The 14,398-nt window shown below is 35.8% G+C and overlaps 1 protein-coding gene across 13 annotated transcripts in view; it reads right to left on the reverse strand.

Annotated features, from left to right (window-relative positions):
• Nucleotides 1-14,398, reverse strand: part of GRIK2 (glutamate ionotropic receptor kainate type subunit 2) — a 753,908-nt gene that overhangs the window by 261,831 nt on the left and 477,679 nt on the right. For all 13 annotated transcript variants that reach the window (XM_055535376.1, XM_055535384.1, XM_055535379.1 and 10 more), the window contains one exon: nt 10,952-11,059. In XM_055535376.1, coding sequence (XP_055391351.1) covers nt 10,952-11,059 — 108 coding nt within the window. The remainder of the gene's footprint in view (nt 1-10,951; nt 11,060-14,398) is intronic.

Below are 14,398 nucleotides of genomic sequence, written 5' to 3' on the forward strand. Positions count from 1 at the left end.
ACACCATACATAAAAATAAATTAAAATAGACTAAAGACCTATATACAAGACTAGAAACCATACAATTCCTAGAGGAAAAAATAGGCAGAACAATATTTGACATAAACATAGCAATATATTTTTGGACCTGTCTCCTAAAGCAAAGGGAATAAAAGTAAAAACAAATGAGTCCTAATTAAAACATTTTTCATAGAAAAGGAAACAAAATTATCAACAAAACAAAAAGACAACCTACTGAATGGAAGAAAATATTTGCAAATGATATGACAAATAAAGGTAGTTAATATATATGTGACATATATAAGTGTTAGTTCTCAGTCATGTCCCACTCTTTGTGACCCCATGGACTGTAGCCTGCCAGCCTCCTCTATCCATGGAAATCTCGAGGCAAGAATACTGGAGTGGGTTGCCATTCTCTTCTCTAGGGATTCCCGACCCAGGTATTAAACCCATGTCTCCAACGTTGCAGGTGGATTCTTTACCTGCTGAGCCATCAGGGTTCCTTAAATAGCGCGTTCAATTCAAAATCAGGAAAATAAATAACCCAAATAAAAACTGGGCAGAAGAACTGAACAGACATTTTTCCGAAGAGGAAATGCAGATGACCAACAAATATATGAAAATATGCTCAACATCACTAATCATCTTGGAAATGCAAATCAAAACCACAGTGAGATACCAACTCATACCTGTCAGAACTGCTATCATCACAAAGAACACAAATAACAAATGTTGGTGAGGATGTGGAGAAAAGAGAATTCTTGTACACTTTGGTGGGAATGTAAATTGGTACAGCTACTGTGGAAAAGCTATGGAACTTTCTCAAAAAAACTAAAAATACAACTACCATAGAATGAGCAATTCTGCTCCTTGGTATATATCCAAAAAAAAAAAAAAGACCAAAAAAACAAAACAGAAAACACTAATTCAAAAAGATAAATGCACCTCAGTGTTCACAGAAGCATTATGTACAATTGTCAAGACATGGAAGCAATCTAACTATTCATCACAGATAAATAGATAAATAGATTATATATATAAATACATATATAATTATTATATGTGTGTGTATATATATATATATATATATATATATATATATATATATATATATATACACACATACTCTCACACACACACACACACACAAACATGCAGGGACCAAACCTGTGTCTCCTGCATTGGCAGGTTGGTTCTTTACCACTGAGCTACCAGGGAAGCACCAATGTAATTGGTGGGCTGCATATTTCTCTGTTAACTAGTGCATCTATTCTTTCTAGATAACTTGCAAACTCAGGTTTCTCAAGCCTACATGGAACATGAATAGTGGGCACTGAGTTTTTTCAACATAGCAGTTTTCTTACTAAGTATTAACAGGTAGGTAATTGGAGAAGGAAATGGCAACCCACTCCAGTACTCTTGCCTGGAAAATTCCATGGACTGAGGAGCCTGGTAGGCTACAGTCCATGGGGTTGCAAAGAGTCGGACATGACTGAGCGACTTCACTACTATTAACAGGTAGACAGTTTTTGCTTTCATTTACTTCACCCCTTCCAGTGTTAGGGCTTCCCAATGGCTCAGTGGTAAAGAATCCACCTGCAATTGCTGGAGACACTGGTTCAATCCCTGGATCAGGAAGATGCCCTAGAGAAGGAAAAGGGAACCCACTCCAATATTCTTGCCTGGGAAAGGCCATAGACAGAGGAGCCTGGTGGGCTACAGTCCATAGGGTCACAAGAAAGTTGGACATGACTTAGTGACTAAACAAAAACAGTAACACAATGCAAAGAACTCCTCAGTTAATGACTTTTCTAAAACTGTCTATCAACCAGTTAACATAAGTCTGGAATTTCACCATTTGAGAACTATAGCATTAATATGAGAACAGGAAATCAATGAGTATATAATGATCTTACAGAAAGGGCTGAATAATCTAAACATGGATTTTTTTTTCACCACTGATTTTTATTTTTGTTTAAGGCAAAGTCTAAAAAAAAAAAATAAGACAAAGTCTAAACATAATTAAAGAGTTAAGAGACAGGTGATACTTTTGATTTTTAAAATACAATTTGAATCAATGAATTGACTCAAATATAACTGTGATAACATTCAATTAAGGACCATTGTTTTGCAAGGATAGAAAAGTACTTCAGAGATGACTTTGAACTCAAATCAATGCATTATAATTATGTTCAGTACACATGCATGCTACTTGCTAAATCGCTTCAGTTGTGTCCAACTCTTTGCGACAGTTATGAAGCAAAATAATAACTATAAATACACTGACACAAACTGAAAAATATCAGTACAGTTATGAAATTTGGCATGTAATGATTCTTTGATGACTCAGACAAATTAAACAGTTAACATCTTCAAAGACAGACACTAACTTTGGGTCCTTCCTAGGATCAGTTTTTGCTTTTCAAGAAGCAAATGACACATTTACCACAGGTGTAGAGATTGTTGGTCAACATCATCATTATCATTGCTTTCCTAAAGACAGGAAAAAGAAATCTTAGCTCCTAGGAAAGTTAGGGGTCATTGTTGCCATGGAGACCAAGGTGTATGTTCCAAGTGTCATCAAAGAGAGAAAAATAAAAGCTGCTATGCATTATGTGAAGTTGCTCAGGCGTGTCCGACTCTTTGCAACCCCATGGACTGTAGCCTACCAGGCTCCTCAGTCCATGGAATTTTCCAGGCAAGAATACTGGAGTGGGTTGCCATTTCCTTCTCCAGGGAATCTTCCTGACCCAGGGATGGAACCTGGAAATCCTGCATTGTAGGCAGATGCTTTACCGTCTGAGCTACCAGGGAAGCAAATGCTATGCATTAGTTGTTTACAAATATATCAAAAAAAAAAAAAAAAAGTCCTCAGTGATCTAATGTAGATTTTCAGATTTAGATAAATTTTGGACTGTAAATACATTCAGATATCTTTTCAGAGGGGGTTAATGATTCTTCTGACAAGACAAAGTTCAACAGTAAAATTTTATACAGAAATTACCACTCTTTCTTTAAATATATATATATTGTACAAAAAATTTTCTTCAAATGCACTTTGAAACATGTTCTCTTCCTGGAACATTAGATCAGATCAGATCAGTCGCTCAGTCGTGTCCAACTCTTTGCGACCCCATGAATCGCAGCATGCTAGGCCTCCCTGTCCACCACCAACTCCCGGAGTTCACTCAGACTCACGTCCATCGAGTCAGTGATGCCATCCAGCAATCTCATCCTCTGTCGTCCCCTTCTCTTGCCCCCAATCCCTCCCAGCATCAGAGCCTTTTCCAATGAGTCAACTCTTCGCATGAGGTGGCCAAAGTACTGGAGTTTCAGCTTTAGCATCATTCCTTCCAAAGAAATCCCAGGGCTGATCTCCTTCAGAATGGACTGGTTGGATCTCCTTGCAGTCCAAGGGACTCTCAAGAGTCTTCTCCAACACCACAGTTCAAAAGCATCAATTCTTCGGTGCTCAGCCTTCTTCACAGTCCAACTCTCACATCCATACATGACCACAGGAAAAACCATAGCCTTGACTAGACGAACCTTTGGTGACAAAGTAATGTCTCTGCTTTTGAATATGCTATGTAGGTTGGTCATAACTTTCCTTCCAAGGAGTAAGCGTCTTTTAATTTCATGGCTGCAATCACCATCTGCAGTGATTTTGGAGCCCAGAAAAATAAAGTCTGACACTGTTTCCACTGTTTCCCCATCTATTTCCCATGAAGTGATGGGACTGGATGCCATGATCTTCGTTTTCTGAATGTTGAGCTTTAAGCCAACTTTTTCACTCTCCACTTTCACTTTCATCAAGAGGCTTTTTAGTTCCTCTTCACTTTCTGCCAGAAGGGTGGTGTCATCTGCATATCTGAGGTTATACGTTTGTAAACTCAGACAGGCACAGTCTCACTACTAATCCTCACTCTTTCCATATATTATCAAAATATTTGAGTTTTTAGCAAGAAGTCTATGGATTGTTGATAGCAGTTCCTCTACCAGTGGGTAAAAATGCAAGTAGTGAATATTCAGAAAGCACAGATTTTAGAAGTTGAATCTTTGTTTGATAGTAAAATATAACAAATTCAAACTTTTACAGGTTTGCAAATATGGGTTATCTTGATTTATGTTATTTATATAAATTTTTAGTTTTGTAGAAACTGGCAAACATATATTCCATAAGATGGCTCTTGATAGCCACTTTTCTTTCTCAAGATTGTCCCTAAGGGGGCTGATTTTATTCTAAAAGCATGCTGAGGCTTAGTTTGATCTTTGTGTTTTTTCTAGACTAATATAAAACAGCCACATTTCAATAAGGATTTATTAGGCCTTTGCACTGAGAAGACAGAACATTCTATTCTCTAAGTTCTATTTTAATATATTAAATATCACATTTAGGAGACTATCAGAAAAATAACCAGAATAGATAGGAAATTCTGATGCTACAGAAAGGGCAAGAGAGGTACACAATTATGATTTTAGTTTAACATTTCTATTTAGATGAAAATAAAAAAAATCCATTTAAATAACCAATAATATATAATAGCAAGAGATTGATTTTTTTTCTTGGAAAGCTCATGATGTACATAGTTGTCACAAAGAACATTCAGTAAGAAAATTCAATCAGGTGGTAGAATAAAGCAATTTTATTATTGTACTTCTTATTGTACATAGTTTCTTGGAAGGAATTCTTTTTAAAAGTCTAAGCGTTTTTTTAATGGCCTTTAGATAGCTCATTTTGCAATGGAAATGAACCATTATCATGTACTGTAATCAACTCAGTTCAAACCTATTTGTGTAAAACCCTCCTAACTATTTTTGCTCTAAACAGAATCTTTTTGATATCATATTCTAAGAACCACCTGAATATTTCTTAATATCTATTGTCATTAGTCATGTTTTTGTTCCATCTGAAACTGGTCTTTCCTAAAATATAGCTAAGTCTCAGAGTACAAGATAAGTAAAGTCAAACCATTTCCAATGGTAAATCATATCATAGTTACATATCCTTTAAAAAATCTATTAATTTTATTGTCAGTTATAAATAAATTTGTATATCTCCAAAGTAGTACCCAGGTGAAGGGTCTCCTGGTTATAATTATAGCAAAGGATGTGGAGGGAAGTAGATGGATTCTAAACGTATTTTGAAAGTGAAATATACAACATGATCTTTGGACAATGATTCAAGCTGGGAAAGTAATTTACTGTAATTTTCCTTTTTGTACTGTTATTAATCTCAATTGTTGTTCAGTTACTAAGTTGTGTCCAACTTTTTGCAACCCCATGGACTGCAGTATTCCAGGCTCCTCTGTCCTCTTATCTCCTGGAATTTGGTCAAATTCATGTCTATTTAGTTGGTGGTGCTATCTAATCATTCATCCTCTGCTGCCCTCTTCTTTTGCCTTCAGTCTTTCCCAGCATCAGGATCTTTTCCAATAAGTCAGCTCTTCACATCAGGTAGCCACAGTAGTGGAGCCTCAGCTGCAACATCAGTCCTACCAATGAATATTCAGGGTTGATTTATTCAGGATTGACTGGTTTAATCTCTTTGCTAACAAAGGGACTCTCAAGAGTCTTCTCCATCACCCAATCCCAAAGCATCAATTCTTTAGCACTTAACCTCCTTTATCATCCAACTTTCACATCCATACAACACTACGGGAAAAACCATAGCTTTGACTATATGGAACTTTGGAGGCAAAGTGATGTCTTTGTTTTTTAATATATTATGTAGGTTTGTTTTAGCTTTCCTTTGAAGAAGCAAGCATCTTTTAATTTCATGGCTGCAGTCACTGTCTGCAATGATTTTGGAGTTCAAGAAAATAAAATCTATCACTGCTTCCACTTTGTCCCCTTCTATTCACCATGAAGTGATGGGATCAGATGCCATGATCAACACCAGGCTCTTAAAGAAAGAAACTGTCTTAGCATTGCCTGAGGAAAACAAAGTCATTTACTGTCTTATATCCTTAATCTTCTTCCTCTGTTTCAGAGAAAGGACTGCCATGTCCCAAGGGCTTTTTTGGACAGACATGGTTGGATATGTATACAGTATTCTTGACCTTTCTTATATCTGACCAGGTCCATCTGTGAATGACTACAGGAAGGAAGAAATTAGCACCTCCCCTCCAGAAACTGACCAGATCCAGGAAATGTTTGACTTTATCTCCTCCCCTTTCAGTATAAAAGAAGTCTGATCTAACTCCTGGCTTTTTTGAATAAAGACATTATTTCTTGCCCCAATTAAACCAATAATAATAATAATAGATTTGACTGCTTGTTTATGCAGCACAGCTGACCCTTCTTAGACCATGACTAACTGGGGTGGGTTCTTACCAAGGTCCCTGGTGAGCCAAAGGAGAAGGAATTCACTTTGATCTATGATTCCTAGCTAAGTGGAAAGCTGTATCCAGAGTAGCATTTTAACCCCAAGTTCAGTTCCATGAATATGTTCTACTTCTATTTGTCAGAAGTATACAGGAAGCTCCACAGTCACAAATATCAGAAGTATGTATTATACTGCCATTAACTGTTTTAATCCTAAGATTAACATTTGAGAAAACAATTCAAAATATATCTGTTTAATGTACATACAAACAAGAGGTCTTTATTTTAACATATATGACTGTCCAATGCTTTGTTATAATTTTATGCATTCATTTATTATTGGCAGGTTTTCTTCACTAGAGTATAACCATTGTAAAGGCATAAAATAGATGTTTATTGAATATTTGTTAGGGAATTAAATGAATAAATAAAGTCAAAGATGACAAGAATCAAAAAAGAGGCAGTAGCATGAGCAGATAGGATTGAGGATAGTTAAAATTCCTAGCCTTATTCATATTAATGTAGTATTTTTAGGTTCTTTTAGAGACCACGATATCTTTTTCTTCAGCCAGTACAAGAGGGAAGTCCATTTCTCTCAGCTTTTTTTGAGATGGGGAATTGGGCATAGCGAAGTTGGGTGGAAGGATGAAGTTCATACACTTGTGATAGAACTGAAATTGTAATTTAAGTCTCCTGAATCACCATTTATTGAACCTTTCAAAATGTGAACTCTATCAATTTAGGAACTTTGTCTTTTCATCTATGAATTGGTAAGTATACTATTTAGGAAAAGACAAAGGTAAAATCAACAAGACTTATGAGCCTTCAGGAGGCAAATATTGCTATTACCCACGATATAGCTGGAGACACTGTGTTTTAGAGGGAATAAGAAACCTGTTTGTAAATAGTAAATGGTGGAACAAGGATTTGAGCCCAATTCTGTTTGAATTTAGTCCTTGATCTATTAATCAGTCTACTAAATTAAAAAATGAATATATTTCACTGGTTTCTCCGGTGGCTCAGATGGTAAAGAATCTGCCTGCAATGAAGAAGACCTGGGTTTAATCCCTGGGCTGGGAAGATCCCCTGGAGAAGAATGGCCACCCACTCCAGTAGTCTTGCCTGGAGAATTCCATGGACAGAGGAGCCTGGCACGCTACAGTCCATGGGGTCACAAAGAGACACACAACTGAGCAATTTTCACTTTTCATTCCTACAATTTCAAAGTCAAGTCAGCCATAATGGCATTTCCAAAATATTTCCACTATTTGGAAAAGAGTGACTAAAATACTGACTAAAGTAAATTCCACTTCCCTCTTTTAGCTGATGACTTCATGTACTAATTTTCAAAGGTTCTGAAACCGTTTGATGTGAACTCTAAGTTCCTTTTCCCTATAGCTTACCTTCACCCACTCTCAGGACTTTGTCTTCTCAGGAGATTTGCGTCAATTTCATTCTAAAGTAAATTTCCTTTCCTAATATTTTTTTTCTGCAGTGTTTGATTTCTAGCTCTGTAACCAGCTCCTTCCACTTTTGCCATATAGGCACCACCATTATCCCTTAAAAACAGAGTCCCAATAGTCTACTCTTCTTTAAACTAACACTGATGAAGGTTCAGTTAATACCATCTGCCACTGTTTACTCTAAATTATACTCTCAGAAGAGTTTCATGGCTTCATAGTAAAGTTATTCCAAACTATATCTTCCCAAGCAACCCACAGGACTCCAGGCTATTCTGTCTTTGAAATCACAATGTATACATTGCAAATATGATTGCAAATATCTTGACAAGGTGTTCATGGTATGACACAAACCAGCATTTTAGCTCTATTTCCCACTTCTACAGTATGTGAGAGAATGTGTGTGTGTATATGATATGTATGTGTGTGTGTGTGTATATATATATATATATATATATATATGCTCATGCTTGGTCATGTCCAACTCTTTGTGACCCTGTACACTGTGGCCCTCCAGGCTCCTCATCTAGGAGATTTATGAGGCAAGAATACTGTAGTGGGTTGCCATTCCCTTCTCCAGGGGATCTTCCCCACCCAGGGATCGAACTCAGGTCTCCTGCATTGCAGGCAGATTCTTTACCACTGAGCCACCTGGGAAGCCCTATGCATATATATATATATCAAATAAAATATTAGTGCATATAAATTATCAAGTGAATATATATGCATATGTGTGCTCAGTCATATTTGATTCTTTGTAGCCCCATGGACTATAGCCCGTCAGGTTCCTCTGTCCATGGAATTTTCTGGGAAAGAATACTGGAGTGGGTGGCCTGTCCTCCTCCAGAGGATCTTCCCAACCCAGTGATAGAACTCAGGTCTTCCACACTGCAGGCAGATTCTTTACCATTTGAGCCACCAGGAATCCCAAGAATGCTGGTGTTGGTAGCCTATCCCTTCTCCAGGGGATCTTCCCAACCCAGGAATCAAACTGGGTCTCCTGCATTGCAGGTGGATTCTTTACCAGCTGAGCAACCAGGGAAGACTGTGTATGTGTACATATATATGTATAAATCTATATATATATCTATGGGAGAAGGCAATGGCACCCCACTCCAATACTCTTGCCTGGAAAATCCCATGGACGGAGGAGCCTGGTAGGCTGCAGTCCATAGGGTCGCTAAGAGTCGGACACGGCTGAGCGACTTCACTTTCACTTTTCACTTTCATGCATTGGAGAAGGAAATGGCAACCCATTCCAGTGTTCTTGCCTGGAGAATCCCAGGGACGGGGGAGCCTGGTGGGCTGCCGTCTATGGGGTCTCACAGAGTCAGACACGACTGAAGTGACTTAGCAGCAGCAGCAGCAGCAGCATATATAGCTATGATCAAATGAAACATTATGCATGTCTTTCCTATATTGTTACATCTTTTAGAAATTATTCAATTCCTACTAATCTATAAATTCTCCCTTTTTCTAAGATAATTCTAAGAACCTTGTCGGCTGTAATATACTTAATTATACTCTTATCAGAAATATTCTTTTATTACTCTTTTGAAACTTGAAACAGATTTTCCATTGTATTTACTTACAAATGTGTGTTACCTGTTCATTCTATATAAAAAGCCTCTTGAGCCTCTTAAGGATAAGGACTATGTGTAATTAATTTATCAAAACAAATTTTCAAATTTCAGATAAGAACACGAAATATCAATGAAATGTCAAGGCAACATGTATAACTCACATTATTATACTCTGCTTACCAATAGGATAGATCCTAACATATACCTGGTAACTATTACATTCAGGGTATTTCTGTAATTCACATTTCAGCCTGAAGAAACCTCTAATATTTTCTTTATTTTGAGTCTAAGCTAGGACTGGGTCTATGGTAACATGATGAACATCACCATTTTTATGTTAATGTGTTGAAATATAAACACTGCTTGAAGCTCATTCTAGTGACCTGAGTACTTTCAAAGAATAAGGTAATAGGATTCCCAGGAAATACTGATATTAGTCCATATGAACTGACTGAACTTCACCATTATCAATTCCAGCCTTGGGTATCAAGTGATGTTCTCATCTTGGAAGCAAGGTAATTAGGAAGTGACAGTCTCACGAATATTTTAGTTTCAGTTTATTATAAGACTCCTGATTTTGCATGGTCTTGACAAAGTATACAAACCAAACTCTCAATGAAAAGAGGTAATACTCCTATTAATTTTACTCATCAATTTGTCATGATATACTTCTTGTCTTGGTGACATTAAAAATATGTGTTTTCTCTCTCCTGCATCATTTAATCAACATTTATATATATTTTGTTTCATTTCAGGCTAAAAGACCCCTTCTTTTGATTCAACTTCCTTCTTTAGTTTCCATCTATGAGTGATGTTCCATGTTCAATTGTTAGATGAAATATAACAATATCTTTAAAGTCATAGTATCTCAAACTCTTTCCTAAAGTTCTTATCAAAATATCTATTTTAATTTGTAGCTGTCAATAAATCCATCAAAAATATCTAAACACATATATTAAAAATATAAGCAAACTTCTATTAAAATGTTCTAAAAGTAGCACACACACCCAAACTCTATACATCACCTCAGTTGTATAAATAAAATCAAGGAAGACAGAGTCAATGTAATGTGTAGCATTCATGTTCATATCTAATTTACTTGTGCACATTAATTCAGACATTTCTCTTGAATATGGCCCAGCAGTGGAAACATGTTTTAGTATTTAATCATTTTATATGGTCTGCTATAAGTGGGAAAGTCTATGCAGGCACATGTGATTATAAGTTACATATATAAAGACTCATACTACACCAAATATCTTCTAATTATATCTTATAGCTAATTAGGATTATATTAATACATTAATATATATCTTACATTAAATTAAGATTACATACATTATATGCAAAGAATCAGAAAAACCTGATAAGAAAATAAAAACATAAAATATCTTAAAAGACATCTTTATCCTTGAGTTCTAATTGCCAATTATTATGTCCAATGTAATGAATTAAGAACAAATTTCTTAGAGTTACTCAATAAATTTAAAAGTCAATGAAATGTGACTACAACAGGAAATATTTACTTATTCATTAGGATATGTATTTAATAGTTAAAGTAAATAAACTGAATGTTTCAAGTACCTTTTCCAGACCTTCTTCCTTGAGGCTGATCACATCCAAATCAAAATCTGTTCGCAATCCATTGGTTTTGTTGAAAGTTATTCTGCCTGTGAGGCCTTCCCAATGTGCCTGTGGGGAAAACCAACAAAAAAACAAAAACCATAGATTATTAAATATGTAAAGGATGAGAAGATAAACCTTTTTTGTACAAGGAAAAAGAAACACTATTTTTGTTACTTCTCGTAAATTTACATTGCTGTCCATTTTTAATATTTAACATTTTATTCTCTTCTGAACTTTGAAGGATGTTTTTTCCAAATATGCTATCCAAGTCCCAGGGAAAATTTATTGTAAATTTTTCATTTTAAATACTGCATTTGCCAGGTATAACCTTCCTTTATGAGAAACTTGTGGCTTATGTTTTAAATAGCAAAGTGAGAACTTGAAATAGTAAATATCTCCCTAGGGATTACAACTAGAAATACTATTATAAAATACCACTCCTAACATCAAACTAATACAAAATAAATATTTTATTACAATTAAAGAAACTGAATCTAGGAAACATGTTGTTATATTACTTCAATCATACACTTCATACTTAGAATAATTAACACTGCTTTATTTTACACTGTGTGCTATTTGTGCTTTATTGACTATGCCAAAGCCTTTGACTGTGGGGATCACAATAAACTGTGGAAAATTCTGAAAGAGATGGGAATACCAGACCACCTGACCTGCCTCTTAAGAAATCTGTATGCAGGTCAGGAAACAACAGTTAGAACTGGACATGGAATAACAGACTTGTTCCAAATAGGAAAAGGAGTACATCAAGGCTGTATATTGTCACCCTGCTTATTTAACTTATATGCAGAGTACATTATGAGAAACACTGGACTGGAAGAAACACAAGCTGGAATCAAGATTGCCGGGAGAAATATCAATAACCTCAGATATGCAGATGACAGCACCCTTATGGCAGAAAGTGAAGAGGAACTCAAAAGCCTCTTGATGAAAGTGAAAGTGGAGAGTGAAAAAGTTGGCTTAAAGCTCAACATTCAGAAAACGAAGATCATGGCATCCAGTCCCATCACTTCATGGGAAGTGAAAACAGTGTCAGACTTTATTTTTTGGGGCTCCAAAATCACTGCAGATGGTGACTGCAGCCATGAAATTAAAAGGCGCTTACTCCTTGGAAGGAAAGTTATGTCCAACCTAGATAGCATATTCAAAAGCAGAGACATTACTTTGCTAACAAAGGTCCGTCTAGTCAAGGCTATGGTTTTTCCTGTGGTCATGTATGGATGTGAGAGTTGGACTGTGAAGAAAGCTGAGCACGGAAGAATTGATGCTTTTGTACTGTGGTGTTGGAGAAGACTCTTGAGAGTCCCTTGGACTGCAAGGAGATCCAACCAGTCCATTCTGAAGGAGATCAGCCCTGGGATTTCTTTGGAAGGAATGATGCTAAAGCTGAAACTCCAGTACTTTGGCCACCTCATGCAAAGAGTTGACTCCTTGGAAAAGACTCTGATGCTGGGAGGGATTGGAGGCAGGAGGAAAAGGGGATGACAGAGGATGAGATGGCTGGATGGCATCACTGACTCGATGGACGTGAGTCTGAGTGAACTCCGGGAGTTGGTGATGGACAGGGAGGCCTGGCGTGCTGCGATTCATGGGGTTGCAAAGAGTTGGACACGATTGAGCAACTGAACTGAACTGAACTGATACTGGGAGAAATGTATCGAAATTACTTCACATCAATGTACACTTCCTATAGGAGCATTTCTTCAGGTAGAAAGAGGTGAGAATATAATAATCTAGATACACAATGGATTATCCCTCAAGAGTGAGCAAATATCTAGGTTTTTTAATACAAAAAGATTTCTCATTCTGCTGGCTATATAGGCCAAATTAGATGTTATATATGTTATTTGCAAATAGCTTGGAAAAATAGTTACATGTGAAAATTTTAAATAATGTAACATATATTCATAATTATGTTTGAATTTATACTGAGACTCAAAAGAGGTAAAACCCAGTAGATAAAGGGCAATATTTCAAAAAGTACTACAAATGGATATAATTATTACATTTCTAAGCTCCATGTGTTCCTTGGATACTTATATGTAGAAATTCTAAAACAATTTTAGGCTAATAAATTATAAGTAAATTTTTTAAAAAAACTATAGTAGATATCTCAGTGCATATTGCAAAAGGGCATCCTTGAGGTTACCATGTGTCAACAGTTGTCCAGTAAGGAAGGAAAGCATTTTGAACTTAATTTTTTCCAAAGAAAATAATTGTGAGCAGTGAACAAAAATCTATAGTAGTATAAAAATAAGAAATGGGATCAAGAAGTACAGAAGTAGAAGTACAGAATAGTCAAAGAAATCTGGGTTAAAGACAGCACAGGGAAATACACATCAAGGAAACTGCGCAACTAATAAAACCAATCACAAATTGAATTCTGAACTTTACAGCAACCAAAGCAAAGAAGAAAATATGATGAAAATACAAGATACAAGACCCATAATTTAAGACACATCAATTGCCCAGGAGAAACTCAGCTTTTCCTGGTACTGAAACCTGACAGAAATCTCTCTTTTTGGTTTTCATAAGAGAGACCCTATGTGATTTAGGGGACAAGATCCTCAATAACACCCTACAATGAATACAATAGCGAATTCAGTTTCTGACAGGGCTGTTTGACACATGTCTCAATTGTCAAGTGCTTCATTCAGAAAAAGCTCTTCTTCAACTAGCCAAAACAATATGCTCTGTTAGCAATCCTCTGAGACTTAGTTTTACACCAGAAGTAAATGCAGAATGTGGAGTAATAAGAGAACAATATGCTGTTACAGGACTATCATTCCACCTATCTCAGAGTTCAGTAATAATTAGACAAGGAACTAGTGAATATTTTTTGCCAAGGTCCTGATGATTCTTAATTATGATTGTTTGCACTTTTATTTTCACGATAAATAATTTATTCTATGATGAGCTGATGATTTCCTTTAAGCAATAAATGAAAAATCTTATATATGGTAATAACAGCTGTGACTTTGCATAGTGAAGATTAAATATTCATAGTTAACCTTTCATATAAAAACTCATAAATCAAATGTACTTTAATAAAAAATAAAAAACTCCTGCTGTATCAAATAAAAAATATCCTTAGCTGACAAAGGTATTTCCTTCATGAGAAGATGAATAGGAAAAATATGTGTGTGAAGTAAATGTGTGAGTTTGCATGTTTGTGTATGATATTTAAAAATTTTCCATTTTTATCCTTACTATGAGCATACTTGGTGTTAAACTGTAATAATTAGAAATGATACATTGCCATAAAAATGGTTATACTATGCAACATGAAGTAAACTTTGGACTTTTATGACTCTATATATTTTGTTTTATGTTAATGCTAATACAATTAAAATAACTAGATGTTATACTTAGCAACCATAGCTC

Source organism: Bubalus kerabau, chromosome 9 (genome assembly GCF_029407905.1).
Source record: "Bubalus kerabau isolate K-KA32 ecotype Philippines breed swamp buffalo chromosome 9, PCC_UOA_SB_1v2, whole genome shotgun sequence".
Lineage (NCBI taxonomy): Eukaryota > Metazoa > Chordata > Mammalia > Artiodactyla > Bovidae > Bubalus > Bubalus kerabau.